Raw genomic sequence first — 19794 nt, forward strand, 5'->3', positions numbered from 1 at the left:
AGTTGTGTGTGGAGTCTGAAGAGATAGGCGAGATACTAAATGAATATTTTTCGTCAGTATTCACTCAGGAAAAAGATAATGTTGTGGAGGAGAATGCTGAGACCGAGGCTATTAGAATAGATGACATTGAGGTACGTAGGGAAGAGGTGTTGGCAATTCTGGACAGGCTGAAAATAGATAAGTCCCCGGGGACTGGAGGATAGCAAATGTGGTCCCTTTGTTCAAAAAGGGGAGTAGAGACAATCTCGGCAACTATAGACCGGTGAGCCTCACGTCTGTTGTGGGTAAAGTCTTGGAGGGGATTGTAAGAGACAAGATTTATAATCATCTAGATAGGAATAATATGATCAGGGATAGTCAGCAAGGCTTTGTGAAGGGTAAGTCATGCCTCACAAACCTTATCGAGTTCTTTGAGAAGGTGACTGAACAGGTAGACGAGGGTAGAGCAGTTGATGTGGTGTATATGGATTTCAGTAAAGCGTTTGATAAGGTTCCCCACGGTAGGCTATTGTCGAAAATACGGAGGCTGGGGATTGAGGGTGATTCAGAGATGTGGATCAGAAATTGGCTAGCTGAAAGAAGACAGAGGGTGGTGGTTGATGGGAAATGTTCAGAATGGAGTTCAGTTACAAGTGGCGTACCACAAAGATCTGTTCTGCGGCCGTTGCTGTTCGTCATTTTTATCAATGACCTAGAGGAGGGCGCAGAAGGGTGGGTGAGTAAATTTGCAGACGACACTAAAGTCGGTGGTGTTGTCGACAGTGCGGAAGGATGTAGCAGGTTACAGAGGGACATAGATAAGCTGCAGAGCTGGGCTGAGAGGTGGCAAATGGAGTTTAATGTAGAGAAGTGTGAGGTGATTCACTTTGGAAGGAATAACAGGAATGCGGAATATTTGGCCAATGGTAAAGTTCTTGGAAGTGTGGATGAGATGAGGGATCTAGGTGTCCATGTACATAGATCCCTGAAAGTTGCCACCCAGGTTGATAGGGTTGTGAAGAAGGCCTATGGAGTGTTGGCCTTTATTGGTAGAGGGATTGAGTTCCGGAGTCATGAGGTCATGTTGCAGCTGTACAAAACTCTGGTACGGCCGCATTTGGAGTATTGCATACAGTTCTGGTCACCGCATTATAGGAAGGACGTGGAAGCTTTGGAGCGGGTGCAGAGGAGATTTACCAGGATGTTGCCTGGTATGGAGGGAAAATCTTCTGAGGAAAGGCTGATGGACTTGAGGTTGTTTTCGTTAGAGAGAAGAAGGTTAATAGGAGACTTAATAGAGGCATACAAAATGATCAGGGGGTTAGATAGGGTGGACAGTGAGAGCCTTCTCCCGCGGATGGAAATGGCTGGCACGAGGGGACATAGCTTTAAACTGAGGGGTAATAGATATAGGACAGAGGTCAGAGGTAGGTTCTTTACGCAAAGAGTGGTGAGGCCGTGGAATGCCCTACCTGCAACAGTAGTGAACTCGCCAACATTGAGGGCATTTAAAAGTTTATTGGATAAGCATATGGATGATAATGGCATAGTGTAGGTTAGATGGCTTTTGTTTTGGTGCAACATCGTGGGCCGAAGGGCCTGTACTGCGCTGTATCGTTCTATGTTCTATTGTGGACCCCGATAACAGCATCTGCCCAGACCTTCATGATTTTGAACACCTCTACCTCAATCTCTTCTCAATCTTCTCTTCCTCAAAGAGAATGGGCGGGATTCTGGTATGGCCCGCCCCTGCCGGCAGCGGGATTTTACATCCGCCAGCCATCCAATGGAGTTTCTCATTGTGGGCAGCCCCATGCTGTCGGGAAATCCCTGGGGGTGGGTGCTTTGCCGGCGTGATGGAGAATCGCGATAGTGAAGAATCCAGCCCAACACGCCTGGCTTCACTAGAACATAGAACATAGAACATAGAAAATACAGCACAGAACAGGCCCTTCGGCCCACGATGTTGTGCCGAACCTTTGTCCTAGATTAATCATAGATTATCATTGAATTTACAGTGCAGAAGGAGGTCATTCGGCCCTTTGAGTCTGCACCGGCTCCTGGGAAGAGCACCCTACCCAAACTCAACAACTCCACCCAACACCAAGGGCAATTTTGGACATTAAGGGCAATTTATCATTGGCCAATTCACCTAACCTGCACATCTTTGGACTGTGGGAGGAAACCGGAGCACCCGGAGGAAACCCACGCAGACACGGGGAGGACGTGCAGACTCCGCACAGACAGTGACCCAAGCCGGAATCGAACCTGGGACCCTGGAGCTGTGAAGCATTGTGCTATCCACAATGCTACCGTGTGGTAATTTATCATAACTGAAGGTTCTCATCCCTGGATCATTAAACCTTTTCTGCACCCTCTGCAGTGCCTTAATATCCTTCATAAAAGGTGGTACCAAGAATTGTACATATTGGGCACGATCTAATGGCCGCACTGCGCCCGATTCGGGGTGCGGCATGGCCAGTAAATCGCCATGTCTCGCAAGATCTAATGGTGAGTTGTGGCATTGGGGTCATGTTGGGCGGTCTCACGCAATGAGGGTCCATGGGTGTCTGAGGGCATGGCAGGGTCATACCCTAGCACCCCCAATGCCACCCAGGCACCCTAGCACTTCCAGCCTGACACCCTGGCACTGCCAACTGGGTGCACTGACAGTCTGGCAGGGGTATTGGGCCCTGGGGGTGCCCTGCCCTTATTAGGTGGATGTGGGGGGGGGGGGGGGGCTGGATGACCCCTTTACAGGTGAGTTGTGGCATTGGGGTCATGTTGGGCGGTCTCACGCAATGGGGGTCCATGGGTGTCTGAGGGCATGGCAGGGTCATACCCTAGCACCCCCAATGCCACCCAGGCACCCTAGCACTTCCAGCCTGGCACCCTGGCACTGCCAACTGGGTGCACTGACAGTCTGGCAGGGGTATTGGGCCCTGGGGGTGCCCTGCCCTTATTAGGTGGATGTGGGGGGGGGGGGGGGCTGGATGACCTCTTTACAGGTGAGTTGTGGCATTGGGGTCATGTTGGGCGGTCTCGAGATCGGGGCGCCATTTATCTCTTCCTGCACTAAAAAGTGAAGCATTTTGCCGAGGCCCCAAAATAAAACAGTCCCGTAAGATAGTGGAATCTTCCTCTGCACTGCGAGCGCCAGAAAACCCTGGCTAAATGTGCTCAACACAGGAGTCTGTTTCATTTCCATTAAATCGCACCTACTACTTCAGTTGAGGCCAAACAAATGAAAATATTATGCAAAATATATCATGTGTAAGACTTATATTTGACCCTGTAAAGAACATTTACTTTATGTTAAAAGTACTATTGTATAAATACAAGTTCCTGTTTTAATATGTGGAAACTTTTGTCAACCTAATCATTTTTTAAATTCTTGTTAGAATTTTGCACTACAAAAGAAACCCCCTCCATCTATTCGTAAGGCCCAGAAAACAGAAGTACCTATCAATGAGGAATTTGACCAGAGTGAAAAGTTTAGTGATTATCAGGAGAAGAATAAGTTTGAAAGAAAGAAACAACCCCAAAAGCCGAAAGCAAGAGATACAAAGAAAGAAGAAACTCCCCATGTGCATAAGAATCTGGAGCCGTCCAATCAGCTGCCGTAAGTGGCTCAGTTTGTAATATTGTGAACAGTAGCTTGAAGCAAAGTGTGCCTTAATATGAAAAGTGATAAAATATATTTGCAGTTTTATAATATAGTATGAAACTCTTGGGGATCTGTAAACCAAATTTACCAAGTGACGCCCCAATATAGAAATTACCAAGCAAGGTTTCACTTTTTGCTACTTTTACTGGAGAAGGAGTCAGAGTCAACATAAATGAGACATACATTTACAGGCAAATCACAGTTCTTATGAACTATAAATTACACATGAAATAACAGAACAGTCGAGTCGACTTCACGCAGTTAGTGGGCTGTCCACTCTGCCTGTGTGGTTTCAGTTTCAGGCACATAGGGCTGGATTCTCCATCCTGTCGCGCCAGATTTCTGGTTCAGGGCGCCAGTGCGATACTCCGTTTCGCCGGGTGGTCAATGAGATATCCTATTGTGGGGCAGCCCCACGCCGTCGGGAAACCCCTGGACTGCCGGCAAAACGCAGCATTCCTACGATGGAGAATCCAGCCCATGGTATTTCCAAGTCAGGCCCAATACCCCTGCCAGACTGTCAGTGCACCTAGCCCCTTTTCTCTAAGAAATTATCTGAATTTCCATAGACAGCTGCTTCTGCATAAATCAGGTTCAACCTATGCAATCTTCCACTTGATGATGCATGTATTTCCAGAAAGAAATATAGAATCATAGAAAATAGGAGCAGGAGTAGGCCTTTCGGCACTTCAAACCTGCTCTGCCATTCCTTATGATAATGGCTGATCATCTGTCTAGTCTTGTTGGAATTGTAAAGGCTTCTAAGAGATCCTTCATCATTCTTCTAAATTCCAGCGAATATAATCCTAGGCTGGCACTGTGGCACAGTCCTTAGCACTACTGCCTCACAGAGCCAGGGACCTGGGTTCAATTCCAGCCTTGGGTGACTGCCTGTGTGGAGTTTGCACATTCTCCCCATGTCTGCTGGTGTTCTGGTTTCCTCCCACCAGCCCAGAGATATGCAGATTAACTGGGTTAGCCATGCTAAATTGCCCCTCAATATCCAAAAAGTTAGGTGGGGCTACTGGGTTACAGGGATAGGGTGGGGGCTTGGGCCTAAGTATGCTGCTCTTTTCAAGGATCGGTGCAGACTTGATGGGCCAAAATGGCCTCCTGCACTGTAGAGATTCTAACCGTTTAAATTTCTCCTCATACGTCAGTCCCTCCATCACAGGAATCAGTCTGGTAAACTTTGTTGCATTTGCTCTATGGCAAGAACATCCTTCCTCAGATAAGGAGACTATAAAGTTCTAGGCGAACGGCCACACGGAAGCAATGACTCAGAAAAACTCAATATTTATTTAACTTTTTAGATACAACTCCTACTACCCAAAGGGTCTCCAGCGCCCAGCCCACACTTGGGCCAGGGTATTTATATCCCATGGAACCCTTGCTTAATGCGTAGCTCCGCCCCTCAGCTGAGGAGATCATATTCAGGTGAGGCCACGACAGCTCTGATGCTGCAGACCCCTTGGCCTCCGGATGGGTTATTACACCCCCCACCCCACCCTCCAAATCCGATTCGTGGTCCATTTTGACTTTCCTTCGCCCTCTTTAGTTGAGGCTGTGATGGGTCCGGCGGAGTGCACTGGTCTGGGAGCGACGTTTCCATTGAGACTTCCATTAACAAGGTCTCCATGTCCGATTCAGGGTCCGATGCATCGGCATCCTACATCTCAAGATTCAGGGACTCGTCCACCTCGCCGGGTATCAATGGTGACTGCACTGGAGGAAGGGCTATTACTGGAAATGGGGGTTTTGGCTTTCTCTCGAGGACATGTAGGGCACTGCTGCAGAGGTGGTCCACATGCTTATTCGATTCCTTTCCCTGCACACTCACTGAATACGAGACCGGGTCTGATCATCACACCACTAGCCCCAGGATCCACAATTCCCCATCGGTGAACTTCTGGACATAGACCCCATCACCCATGGAGAATTCCCTCATGTTCTTGGGTCAACGTGCTTCAGAGTGTTCCTTTTGGTTGCAGACCTTCTCCCCAATGTCCAATGACAAGGCTCAACCACGTGCGCAGCCGGCATCCCTTTAACAACTCTGAAGGTGTTATCCCGGTAGTGGCATGGGATGTGATGCAGTAATAGAAGAGGAAACAGGCCAGATGGATGTCCGGATTGCCGGAGGTCTGCTTCTGCATTCTTAACTTAAAATTCTGCACTGCCTGACCGGTCAATCCGTTGTTGGATGGGTGGTAAGGCGCAGTCCATACATGGCGGACCCAGTTAATCTTCATGAAAGTGCCAAATTCCACGCTTGTGAAAGTCATGATGTTGTTTGCCACTAACACTTTGGGAAGCCAATGGATTCTGAAAGTCTGTTGGAGCTTCTCAATCGTAGCCCGGGATGCCGCCATGCAAATGTGGTGGCCCTCCATCCACTTCGCATGGGCGTTTTCGATGAGTAAGTGCATGGCTCCTGAAATGAAATGAAAATGAAAATCGCTTATTGTCACAAGTAGGCTTCAAATGAAGTTACTGTGAAAAGCCCCTAGTTGCCACATTCCGGCGCCTGTTCGGGGAGGCTGGTATGGGAATTGAACCGTGCTGCTGGCCTGCCTTGGTCTGCTTTAAAAGCCAGCGATTTAGCCCAGTGTGCTAAACCAGTTGGAAAGATCCCGCAAAATCTACGTGGAGTCAAGACCACGGTCGGCCCGGCCAACCCAACTTCGTCGCCAGTGTAAAGTTCCAGGTGCTACCAATGTGGATAACCTCATATTTATCCAAATTATACTGCATCTGCTAATTATTTGCCCAATCGTTCAACTTGTCCAAATCACACTGAACCATCTCTGCATCCTCCTCACAGCTCAACCGCCACCCATCTGCAAATTTGGAGATATTACATTTAGTTCCCTTTTATAGTCATGATCATGAGCTAAATGTCCAGCCACTTGGAATGGGCTTAGGAACATGTTTCCCAAAAAATCATCGAAGTTACAGTGCAGAAGGAGGCCATTCGGCCCATCGAGTCTGCACCGGCTCTTGGAAAGAGCACCCTACTCAAGCCCACACCTCCACCCTAACCCCGTATCCCCATAACCCAGTAACCCCACCCAACACCAAGGGCAATTTTGGACACTAAGGGCAATTTATCATGGCCAATCCACCTAACCTGCACATCTTTGGTGGGAGGAAACCAGAGCACCCGGAGGAAACCCACGCACACACGGGGAGAACGTGCAGACTCCGCACAGACAGTGACCCAAGCCGGGAATCGAACCTGGGACCCTGGAGCTGTGAAGCAATTGTGCTAACCACTATGCTACCCTGCTGCCTAGCAGAGGCCCAGCAAAATTTCTGTGATGCCAACCATGGATGGCCCAGCCACTCCCAAGGGTGCATGTTTACTGGTGGTGATAATGGTTGCTGGATCTGACAATTCTCACACTGTCCAACCATTTGTTCAATTTCTCGGTCAATGCCAGGCCACCAGATATGGGACTTCTGGCCAAGCGTTCATCCTGCGCTGGCCAGCATTGGCATCATGTAACTCTTGAAGCAGTGTCCATTACCCTGGGTGTGGTTGTTGACATGGGCTCCCTAGAATAACACCCCATTTTTGCAGGTTATCTCAGCCCTGCATTGCAAATATGGCTTCATTTGCTCTGCCTAGTTGAAATGTCACACTCTCAAAACCATTTTCTTCACCTTCGGGAGTAATGGGTCTCTATCTGTCCATGACCTAATGAGGGCTACTGAGACAGGCAGGGTGCCCAAAAAATGCAAAGCCAATACTATCTCCTGCGGAACAGGTGGTGACAGTATGGTCTGTGGCAGTGGGAGATAGCTAAGTGCATCTGCATATGAGATTTGTGTTCCCAGCCTATGCTGAAAAGTATAATTGTATGTTGCCATTCTCTGTACCTTGGCTGAGGCAATAAGCAGCATTGGTTTATCCTCCTGGAAAAACCTCAACAATGGCTGTAGTCTAACATGATGATGAAGTTCCGTCTGTAGATGCACTGGTGAAATTTCTTCACCGCATAAATGACTGCTCGGCTTTCTTTGTTGATCTGAGTGTACTTTTTCTCAGAATCTGACAAGGTCCTTGAAGAAAATTCAATTAGTCTCTTCACCCCATCTGTCATTCGGTCATTCTATGGGATAGAACGGCTTCAACTCGATACAACTGAGGTCACAAGTGACTACTAATGGCTTGCTTGGGTTGAAATGCACAAGCAATGTTGAAGACTGTTTGACTTGGGAAAATGCTTCTTTATACATGTCTCCCCACTTCTGAAAGCTGGTGTAAAGGATCCAGAATTGTTGATACGTTTGGCAGGAATCTTCCACAGTAATTGACCACCCCGAGGAGAAATTCAGTTCTGTTGCATTCTGAGGCACGGGCATTCCTAATAGCTTTCACCTTGCCTTTGAGGGGATGCAATCCATTTGCAAAGAACAAAGAACAATACAGCACAGGAACAGGCCCTTCGGCCCTCCAAGCCTGCGCCGATCATGTGTCCTATCTAGACCAACCTCCTGTATCCTTCTATACTCTGTCTGTTCATGTGCCTATCCAGATAAGTCTTAAAGGTCGCTAATGTATCTGCCTCAGCCACCTCACTTGGCAATGCATTCCAGGCACCCCAGCCTCTGTGTAAAAAAAACTTCCCCCGCACATCTCCACTGAACCTTCCCCCCTCACCTTGAACTTGTGCCCCCTTGTAATTGTCATTTCTGCCCTGGGAAAAAGCCTCCAACTGTTCACCCTATCTATACCTTTAATAATTCGATAAACTTCTATCAGGGTTTTTTTTAAAAAATATTTTTTATTCTCCTTTTTCACATTTTCTCCCAAATTTACACCCAACAATAAACAACAATCAGTAACGAATGTAATGTCAATCCTCATATCAAGAACAACGATCCCATTCTCCCACCAAACCCCATGTTAGCCCGCATATGAACATAAACAAATGACAAAAAGGAATCAGGAATCACCCATAGTCACTATTAACACATACAGTCCCTCTTCCCCCAACCCTCCCAGCTCCTCGCCCCTCCCCCCCAGTGTTCGCTGTGATCCAATTCTCAAAAGTGCATAATGAATAACGCCCATGAATTGTAGAACCCCTCCACCCTTCCCCTCAGTTCAAATTTGACCTTTTCAAGTGTCAAGAATTCCAGCAGGTCCCCCTGCCACGCCAGGGCACAGGGTGGAGAGGTTGATCTCCACCCTAACAGGATCCGCCTTCGGGCCATCAACGATGCGAAGGCTACAACTTCTGCCTCCACGCCCAATTCCTACCCCGGCTGATCCGACACCCCGAATATGGCGTCCCGAGGACCTGGGCCCAGTTTCACGTGCACCACTTTAGAGATTACCCTAAACACTTCCTTCCAGTAATCCTCCAGCTTTGGACAGGACCAAAAGATATGAACGTGGTTTGCGGGCTCCCCCGCAACGTTCATACACATCTTCTACGCCCTCAAAGATCCTGCTCATCCTCGCCCTTGTAAGGTGCGCTCTATACACCACCTTCAGCTGTATCAGCCCCAACCTCGCACACGAGATGGAGGCGTTCACCCTCCGGAGCACCTCACACCAGAACCCCTCCTCCATACTGTTGCGCAGGTCAAAGAGACACAGCCTGAGTGAGTAAGACACATCCAGAGTGGGAATTTGAAACTTGGTAATTTGGTGCAGTGAGGTAATTCGGTGCAGAGAGGGAGAAGGTGCTTTTTCCCTACTGTTTTTTTCTCTCTCTTTCTTCTGGCCTGTAACTTCTAATCTGCAGGGAGAGAACCAGAGAGCATGTGAGACCCTCAGAAGGTAAGTAAGTGATTTTTACTCATTTTTACTTTTATTACCTTTTCAAATTGTTTGTGTGTGTGTGTGTGTGTGTGTGTGTGTGTGTGTGTGTGGTGGGGGGGGGGGGACTGAAGTGACATCACAGAAAAGCTGTGACCTGAGTGGCTGGTTGGGAATCTACACTAAATTAAAAAAATTAAGCATTGGTAAACACATTAAACATAACTACTTAATTATAATTTAGAGGGGTATCTAAGCCAGAGATCGGAGAGTACTGTATTTAGCTTTCGCATTTATAGTAGAAATTTAGTGCTAGGAAACAGATAGTTACAGTAACTTAAAATTTTTTTAAAAACCTTTTACCTTTAATTTACTAATTAATTGACGCAATGTCAGTTAGAGGGGTGCAGTGCTCTGATTGTGAGATGTGGCAGGTCCGGGAGGCTTCCAACGTCCCGGATGGCTTCATCTTCAGAAAGTGCACCTCAGGACTTCCGGGTGCGGCTATGCAGAGCTAGGTGGCATATTCGGTAGCTCCCGCTTGGAACGGACTTTTGGGCTCTTTTGCAGGGCCCCCACGGCATTTGTTTGACATTTCCCGGTGTGGCAAGAGGACTGCAACACTCCCCTGATGGTGTCCCCCAGGAGTGTTGTGTCTTTTGGCTGCCAGGCCTGGCAGAAGCAGTGGAAGATTTGGCTGCAACAGGATAAACAGCATTTGCAGCAGTTTGCAGCATGCAAGCGGGGAAGGGCAAGCTTAAAGCTGCAAACAGTCCTGAGGACCTTTATCAAAAGTGAATTCTAACAGCAGAGGGAACAATTGTGAAAGGATCTCACCAGGGCCACTGAAGAAGCGGGGACGAGGCTTCCGGTGGCGGCCATAGAGGAGTAGGTCACGCATTCGGCAGCTCCCGTCTGGAACGGACACTTAGACCTTTTTCAGGAGTTTCCACGGACATTTTGGGGCAGATTGGTGAAGCGAACACTGCCATAAGGATTCCCTTTCAAGACTTTTGGGCTCTTTTCAGGGCCCCCAAGGGCACTTTTTCGACGTTTCCCGGTGTGGGAAGGAGTTAATAATAGTTCCCCGTCAGTATATGGCTTTAACTAGGAACGGGGTGACAAAAAAGGTGGTGGTGGACCAGAAGAAGGGAGTGAAGAAGGACAAAATGGCAGCGGGCGGAGACCAGGCAGCGTGGAGGCAGTGGGCAGAAGAGCAGCAGGAGGGTATCCAGCGCTGCCTCAGAGAGATTAAAACGGACCTGCTATAGCCGATGAAGGCTTCTATTGATAAGCTGCTGGAGACACAGACGGCCCAGGGGGTAGTGATCCGAAAGGCTCAACAAAAGATCTCTGTCAATGAGGACGAGATCTTAGTCCTGGCGGTAAAGGTGGAGGCGCACGAGGCGCTCCACAAGAAATGGCAGGAGCGGTTCGAGGAGATGGAGAATCGGTCGAGGCGGAAGAATCTGTGGATTCTGGGCCTCCCGGAGGGGCTGGAGGGGCCAGACGTGGGGGCCTATGTGGTCACCATGTTAAACTCGCTGATGGGAGCGGGGTCCTTCCAGGGGCCCCTGGAGCTGGAAGGGTTACCTACAAGGACCGGCACCATTATTTTGAGTCTCCGGAGGAGGCGTGGGCCTTTGTTCAGGCCGAGAAGCTGGACACAGACTGAGGGTCGGGATGGGCGATTGGGGACTGCGGTGGATATGTTATGCCTATTTTTGGTTCGTGGGTCCCTCGTGCGCCTCCACCTTTACCGCCAGGACTAAGATCTCGTCCTCATTGACAGAGATCTTTTGTTGAGCCTTTCGGATCACTACCCCCTGGGCCGTCTGTGTCTCCAGCAGTTTATCAATAGAAGCCTTCATCGGCTATAGCAGGTCCGTTTTAATCTCTCTGAGTTTTTCTCTTTCGGGTTGGGAGGGTGGATGGGGCGGGTTGGGCACTGTTTTGGTTGGTGGCGGCGCCTGGTAGGTGGAGAGCGCGGGATTTTTTTCCCGCGCCGAAGACTGGGGGGGGGGGGACGGGACCGGGGCGGGGAAGCGAGGATTGTTTCCCGCGCTTAGAACGGAGGGGGAGAGCCTGTGAATGGGGAGCGGGAGAGGAGGGTGTGCCACACAATGGGAGGAGTCGAAGGGGAGGCGGGAGTGGCCGGGGTCAGCAGGAGTCAGCTGACTTGCGGAAGTGCAATGTGGGGAGTAAACCAGCTAGGATGGGTCCTAGCCGGGGGGGGGGGGGGGGGGGGGGGGGGGGGGGGAATCGAGTTACTGCTGCTAAGATCAAGGAGGAGCTGGAGCGAGTGGGGTGGGTCAAGACGGGGGTATGTCGCTGTGGGGAATGGGCCTGGTGTGGGGTGCGGGCGCGTGGCTGGCCGAGGAGGGGTCATGGCTAGTCGGCGGGGGAGGGGGGGCGGGTAGCCCCCTAATCCGGCTGATAACCTGGAATGTAAGGGGACTGAATGGGTCGGTTAAGCGGGCCCGCGTGTTCGCGCACCTGAAGGGGCTCAAGGCGGATGTGGTTATGCTCCAGGAGACACACCTGAAGGTGGCAGACCAGGTAAGACTGAGGAAAGGGTGGGTAGGTCAGGTGTTTCACTCGGGGCTAGATGCCAAAAATCGAGGGGTGGCGATCTTGGTGGGAAAGAAGGTGTTATTCGAGGCGTCGAGCATTGTGGCAGATAATAGCGGTAGGTACATAATGGTAAGTGGTAAGTTGCAGGGAGAGAGGGTGGTACTGGTCAATGTGTATGCTCCGAACTGGGACGATGCGGGTTTTATGCGGCGTATGTTGGGTCGGATCCCAGACTTGGAAGTGGGGGGCCTGATAATGGGGGGAGACTTTAACACGGTGTTGGATCCTGCACTGGATCGCTCCAGGTCTAGGACGGGTAGGAAGCCGGCGGCGGCTAGAGTGTTGAGGGGATTTATGGACCAAATGGGAGGGGTGGACCCTTGGAGATTTGCAAGGCTGGGGTCTAGGGAATTTTCATTCTTCTCACATGTCCATAAGGCTTATTCTCGAATCGACTTTTTCATTTTGAGTAGGGCACTGATAGAGAGAGTAGAGGATACCGAGTATTCAGCAATAGCCATTTCGGACCACGCCCCGCATTGGGTGGACTTGGAGATGGGGGAGGCGAGGGACCAGCGCCCGCTGTGGCGCTTGGAGGTGGGGCTGTTGGCGGACGAGGAGGTGAGCGAGCGGGTCCGAGGAAGTATAGAGAGGTACTTGGAGACCAACGACAACGGGGAGGTCCGAGTGGGGATGGTATGGGAGGCACTGAAGACGGTGGTGAGGGGAGAGCTGATCTCCATCAGGGCCCACAAGGAGCGGAGGGAGCAGGGGGAGAGGGAGAGGCTGGTGGGGGAGATGGTGAGGGTAGACAGGAGGTATGCGGAAGAACCTGAGGAAGGATTGTTGAGGAAGAGGCGCAGCCTCCAGGCCGAATTCGACCTGGTGACCACCAGGAAGGCGGAGGTGCAGTGGAGGAAGGCCCAGGGGACGGTCTAGGAGTATGGGGAAAAGGCAAGCCGGATGCTGGCGCATCAGCTTCGGAAGCGGGATGCAGCTCGGGAGGTCGGGGGAGTTAAGGACAGGGGAGGGAGTATGGTGCGGAGTGGGGTTGGCATCAATGGGGTCTTCAGGGACTTTTACGAGGAATTGTACCGATCCGAGCCCCCACGGGAGGAGGGAGGGATGGGCCGTTTCCTGGACCAATTGAGGTTTCCAAAGGTGGAAGAGGGACTGGTGGCGGGACTGGGGACCCCGATTGGGCTGGAGGAGCTGATCAAAGGGATAGGAAGCATGCAGGCGGGGAACGCACCGGGGCCGGACGGTTTCCCGGTCGAGTTCTATAAACAATATATGGACCTGTTGGGCCGGCTGTTAGTTAGGACCTTTAATGAGGCAAGGGAGGGGGGGGCTTTACTCCCGACGATGTCCCGGGCACTGATCTCCTTGATCCTGAAGCGGGACAAGGATCCCCTGCAATGTGGGTCTTACAGACCGATTTCCTTGCTAAATGTAGATGCCAAGGTGCTGGCGAAGGTCTTAGCCACGAGGATTGAGGATTGTGTGCCGCAGATCATCCACGAAGACCAGACGGGGTTTGTGAAGGGGAGACAGTTGAACGCGAATGTGCGGAGGCTTTGGAACGTTATCATGATGCCGGCTAGGGAGGGGGAGGCGGAGATAGTGGTGGCGATGGACGCTGAGAAAGCCTTCGATAGGGTAGAGTGGGGGTAGCTGTGAGAGGTGCTGAAGAGGTTCGGGTTTGGGGAGGGGTTTGTCAGGTGGGTTAGGCTGTTGTACGAGGTCCCGATGGCGAGTGTGGCCACAAATAGGAGGAGGTCCGAGTACTTTCGGTTGCACCGTGGGACGAGACAGGGGTGTCCCCTGACCCCCCTGCTCTTCGCACTGGCGATTGAACCCCTGGCTATGGCACTGAGAGAGTCGAGGAACTGGAGGGGGTTGGTGCGGGGTGGGGAGGAGCACAGGGTGTCGCTTTATGCGGATGACCGGCTGCTGTATGTGGCGGACCCGGTGGGAGGAATGCCAGAGGTAATGAGGATACTTAGGGAATTCGGGGACTTTTCGTGGTACAAGCTCAATATGGGGAAGAGCGAGCTGTTCGTAGTTCAGCTAGGGGAGCAGGAGAGGGGGATTGGCGAGCTCCCACTAAAAAGGGCGGAGAGGAGTTTCAGATATTTGGGGGTCCAGGTGGCCAGGAGCTGGGGGGCCCTGCATAGGCTTAACTTTACAAGGCTGGTGGAGCAAATGGAGGAGGAGTTCAAGAGGTGGGACGCGTTACCGCTGTCCCTGGCGGGTAGGGTGCAGTCAATCAAAATGACGGTGCTCCCAAGGTTTTTGTTCCTGTTCCAGTGCCTCCCCGTGTTTATCCCGAAGGCTTTTTTCAGGCGGGTTAACAGTAGTATAATGGGGTTTGTGTGGGCGCGAGGGATTCCGAGGGTGAGAAGGGTGTTCCTGGAGCGGAGTAGAGGTAGGGGGGAGCTGACGCTGCCCAACCTCTGTGGGTACTACTGGGCCGCCAATGCGACAATGGTGTGCAAGTGGGTGATGGAGGGGGAGGGGGCTGCATGGAAGAGGCTGGAGACGGCGTCCTGTGTGGGTACGAGTCTGGGGGCGCTGGCAACGGCGCCACTGCCGCTCCCTCCAAGGAGGTATACCACGAGCCCGGTGGTGGTGGCGGCCCTCAAAATTTGGGGGCAGTGGAGGTGGCATAGGGGGGAAGTTAGGACCTCGGCGTGGACCCCATTACGGGGGAACCACCGGTTCGCCCCAGGAAGAATAGGTGGAGGTTTTTCGGGGTGGCACAGGGCAGGCATACGAAAGTTAGGGGACCTGTTTGTGGACGGGAAGTTCGCGAGCTTGGGTGAGCTGGAGGAGAAGTACGGGCTCCCCCCCGGGGAACACCTTCAGGTACTTACAGGTAAGGGCGTTTGCCAACCGGCAGGTGGTGGAATTCCCACGGCTACTGCCACACACAGTACAGGACAGGGTGCTCTCGGGGGGGTGGGTGGGAGTGGGGAAGATCTCGGAAACTTACCAGGTGATGCAGGAGGAGGAGGAGGCCTCGGTGGTGGAGTTGAAAGGTAAGTGGGAGGAGGAGTTGGGAGAGGAGATCGAAGAGGGGACGTGGGCAGATGCCCTAGGGAGGGTGAACTCTTCCTCTTCATGCGCGAGGCTCAGCCTCATACAGTTTAAGGTGCTGCACAATGCACACATGACCGGGACAAGGATGAGCAGGTTCTTTGGGGGTGAGGACAGGTGTGTTAGGTGCTCAGGGAGCCCAGCAAATCACACCCATATGTTCTGGGCATGCCCAGCGCTGGAGGAATTTTGGAAGGGCGTAGCGAGGACGGTGTCGAGGGACGTAGGATCCAGGGTCAAACCGGGCTCGGGGCTCGCAATATTTGGGGTGGCAGAGGACCTGGGAGTGCAGGAGGCGAAAGAGGCTGGAGTTCTGGCCTTTGCGACCCTGGTAGCCCGGCGGAGGATTCTCCTTCAGTGGAAAGATACGAGGCCCCCAAGTGTGGAATCCTGGATCAGCGATATGGCAGGGTTCATTAAATTGGAGAGGGTGAAATTCGCCTTGAGAGGGTCGGTACAAGGGTTCTTTAGGCGGTGGCAACCGTTCTTAGACTTCCTGGCAGAACGCTAGACATTGGTCAATGGCAGCAGCAGCTCGGGGGGTGGGGGTTTACTTTATTTTTGTTTATGTTATTTACACTGGAAGGGTCTGAGGGGGTGTATACACCTGTTGTCTTAAGTCGGGGTGTTAATGTTAATTTATTATTTAGGTACGGGGGGGAAGGGTTTGAGGGGTTGCTTTTTTAGATTGTGTTTTGTACTTACCCCTGTTGGGTTCTTTTTTCTTTCTCATTTTGTTATTGATATTTTATGAAAACCTTTAATAAAAATTATTTTAAAAAAAAAGAAGAAAGTGCACCCCACTGGAGCTCCTCACAGACCGCATAGTTCGGTTGGAGCAGCAATTGGATGCACTTAGGAGCATGCAGGTGGCAGAAAACATCATAGATAGCAGTTTCTAAATGTGCTCACACCCAAGGTGCAGACACATGGGTGCCCACCAGAAAGGGCAGGCAGTCAGTGCCAGAATCCCCTGTGGTTGTCCCCCTCTCGAACAGGTATACCCCTTTGGATACTGTCGGGGGGGATAGCCTATCAGGGAAAACAGCAGCAGCCAGAGCAGTGGCACCACGGCTGGCTCTGATGTTCAGAAGGGAGGGTCAAAGCGCAGAAGAGAAATAGCCATAGGGGACTCTATAGTCAGGGGCACAGATAGGCGCTTCTGTGGACGCGAAAGAGACTCCAGGATGGTATGTTGCGTCCCTGGTGCCAGGGTCCAGGATGTCTCCGAACGGGTAGAGGGCATCCTAAAGGGGGAGGGCAAACAGGCAGAGGTCGTTGTACATATTGGTACTAACGACATAGGCAGAAGGGGCATGAGGTCCTGCAGCAGGAGTTCAGGGAGCTAGGCAGAATGTTAAAAGACAGTACCTCAAGGGTTGTAATCTCGGGATTACTCCCTGTGCCACGTGCCAGTGAGGCTAGAAATAGGAAGATAGAGCAGCTAAACACATGGGTAAACAGCTGGTGTAGGAGGGAGGGTTTCCATTATCTGGACCACTGGGAGGCTCTTCCGGGGCAGGTGTGACCTATGTAAGAAGGACGGGTCCTCGGGTGAATGTGCTAAATTGGGGGAAGGCTAATTATAACAATATTAGGCGGGAACTGAAGAACCTAGATTGGGGGCGGATGTTTGAGGGTAAATCTGACATGTGGGAGGCTTTCAAGTGTCAGTTGAAAGGAATTCAGGACCGGCATGTTCCTGTGAGGAAGAAGGATAAATACGGCAATTTTCGGGAACCTTAGATAACAAGAGATATTGTAGGTCTTGTCAAAAAGAAAAAGGAGGCATTTGTCAGGGCTAAAAGGCTGGGAACAGACGAAGCCTGTATGGAATATAAGGAAAATAAGAAGGAACTTAAGCAAGGAGTCAGGAGGGCTAGAAGGGGTCACGAAAAGTCATTGGCAAATGTCAAGGTTAAGGAAAATCCCAAGGCTTTTTACACGTACGTAAAAAGCAAGAGGGTAGCCAGGGAAAGGGTTGGCCCACTGAAGGATAGGCAAAGGAATCTATGTGTGGAGCCAGAGGAAATGGGCGAGGTACTAAATGAATACTTTGCCTCAGTATTCACCAAAGAGAAGGAATTGGTAGATGTTGAGTCTGGAGAAGGGTGTGTAGATAGCCTGGGTCACATTGAGATCCAAAAAGACGAGGTGTGGGCGTCTTGAAAAATATTAAGGTAGTTAAGTCCCCAGGGCCTGATGGGATCTACCCCAGAATACTGAAGGAGGCTCGAGAGGAAATTGCTGAGGCCTTGACAGAAATCTTTGGATCCTCACTGTCTTCAGGTGATGTCCCGGAGGACTGGAGAATAGCCAATGTTGTTCCTCTGTTTAAGAAGGGTAGCAAGGATAATCCAGGGAACTACAGGCCGGTGAGCCTTACGTCAGTGGTAGGGAAATTACTGGAGAGAATTCTTTGAGACAGGATCTACTCCCATTTGGAAGCAAATGGACGTATTAGTGAGAGGCAGCATGGTTTTGTGAAGGGGAGGTCGTGTCTCACTAACTTGATAGAGTTTTTCGAGGAGGTCACAAAGATGATTGATGCAGGTAGGGCAGTGGATGTCGTCGATATGGACTTCAGTAAGGCCTTTGACAAGGTCCCTCATGGTAGACTAGTACAAAAGGTGAAGTCACACGGGATCAGGGGTGAGCTGGCAAGGTGGATACAGAACTGGCTAGGTCATAGAAGGCAGAGAGTAGCAATGGAATGATGCTTTTCTAATTGGAGAGCTGTGACTAGTGGTGTTCCACAGGGATCAGTGCTGGGACCTTTGCTGTTTGTAGTATATATAAATGATTTGGAGGAAAATGTAACTGGTCTGATTAGTAAGTTTGCAGACGATACAAAGGTTGGTGGAATTGCGGATAGCGATGAGGACTATCAGAGGATACAGCAGGATTTAGATTGTTTGGAGACTTGGGCGGAGAGATGGCAGATGGAGTTTAATCCGGACAAATGTGAGGTAATGCATTTTGTAAAGTCTAATGCAGGTAGGGAATATACAGTGAATGGTAGAACCCTCAAGAGTATTGAAAGTCAGAGAGATCTCGGTGTACAGGTCCACAGGTCACTGAAAGGGGCAACACAGGTGGAGAAGGTAGTCAAGAAGGCATACGGCATGCTTACCTTCATTGGCCGGGGCATTGAGTATAAGAATTGGCAAGTCATGTTGCAGCTGTATAGAACCTTAGTTAGGCCACACTTGGAGTATAGTGTTCAATTCTGGTTGCCACACGACCAGAAGGATGTGGTGGCTTTAGAGAGGGTGCAGAAGAGATTTACCAGAATGTTGCCTGGTATGGAGGGCATTAGCTATGAGGAGCACTTGAATAAACTCAGTTTGAACTTCTGGTTGTGGCGATGCGGAGCTTAGCCTCACATTTCGGCAGCTCCCGCGATAACGGACCTTTGGGCACTCCAGAGGAGCCCCAACGGAACTTTTTTGATTTAATCCCGTGTGGGAAGGTGAAGTAAGGTCCCCCCTTATGTTGTATGGCCGAGATTAGCGGTGGAGCGTTGGAAAAAGAGGCTCTGGAGCAGCGGCAAAAACGAGGGGGAAAAAGCAAGATGGCGGAGGGCGGAGATCGAGCAGCATGGGTGCCGGACCAGCAGGAGTTCCTTAAGCGCTGTGTGGAGGAGCTTAAAAAGGAGGTGCTGGCGCCAATGCTGTTGGCGATCGAGGGGCTGAATGAGACCCAGAAGGCCCAGGCGGTGGAGCTTCGCGAGGTGAGAGATAAAACGAATGAGAACGAGGACGAGATCCTGGGCCTGGCGGTAAAAATGGAGGCGCACGAGGCGGTGCACAGGAGGTGGGCCGAGAGAATCGAGGTCCTGGAGAACAGGTCGAGGAGGAAGAATCTCCGGATTCTGGGTCTCCCCGAAGGAGTGGAGGGAGCTGATGCCGGGGTGTATGTGAGTACGATGCTCCATTCGCTGATGGGTGCGGAGGCTTCTCCGAGCCCCCTGGAGCTGGAAGGGGCTCACCGGCTCCTGGCGAGGAGACCCAAGGCTGATGAGCCGCCAAGGGCGATAGTGGCAAGGTTCCATCGCTTCGCGGACAAAGAAAGTGTTCTGAGATGGGCCAAGAAGGTGCGGAGCAGTAGATGGGAGAATGCGGTGATCCGAGTTTGCCAGGATTGGAGTGCGGATGTGGCAAGGAGGAGAGCTGGCTTCAACTGGGCCAAGGCGGTGCTGCACAAAAAAAGAGTCAGGTTCGGCATGCTGCAGCCTGCGCGACTGTGGGTCACTTATCAGGACCGACACCATTATTTTGAAATGCCAGAAGAGGCTTGGACCTTTATTCAAACGGAAAAATGGGACTCGAACTGAGGGGATGTGGTTGTGGGGGGAGATGTTGGTTGTGTACGGGGTTGTAAATATGGGTAAAGAATACTTCATGGGTGGGATGGTGGATGGGGATGTGGGTAGAGTTCTGGTTAAAATTACTTTTTTTCTTTTCTGTAGACGAGATGATGGGGAATGTGGGCGTCGGTGCTGGAGGGAGGCGAGACTCGGGGATGAGGGAACTGGGATAATGGCCGCAACAGGAGCTGCGCCACAGGGGGTGGGGCTGGCTCAGGAAAGCGCGGGCTTTTTCCCGCGCCAAAAGGGGGGGGGGGAATGGAGGAAGGTAAGGAGGAGGAGAGACTCCCACATAGGGGAGATCAACGGGAAGGTGGGGGAAGCCGGGGTCAG

The 19794-nt window shown here is 51.3% G+C and overlaps 1 protein-coding gene across 2 annotated transcripts in view; it reads left to right on the top strand.

Moving 5' to 3' along the window:
* The window catches only part of odad2 (outer dynein arm docking complex subunit 2), a 549301-nt gene that overhangs the window by 109218 nt on the left and 420289 nt on the right, over positions 1-19794 (top strand). For both annotated transcript variants that reach the window (XM_072508396.1, XM_072508397.1), the window contains exon 8: positions 3381-3601. In XM_072508396.1, coding sequence (XP_072364497.1) covers positions 3381-3601 — 221 coding nt within the window. The remainder of the gene's footprint in view (positions 1-3380; positions 3602-19794) is intronic.

Source organism: Scyliorhinus torazame, chromosome 6 (genome assembly GCF_047496885.1).
Source record: "Scyliorhinus torazame isolate Kashiwa2021f chromosome 6, sScyTor2.1, whole genome shotgun sequence".
Taxonomy (NCBI): domain Eukaryota; kingdom Metazoa; phylum Chordata; class Chondrichthyes; order Carcharhiniformes; family Scyliorhinidae; genus Scyliorhinus; species Scyliorhinus torazame.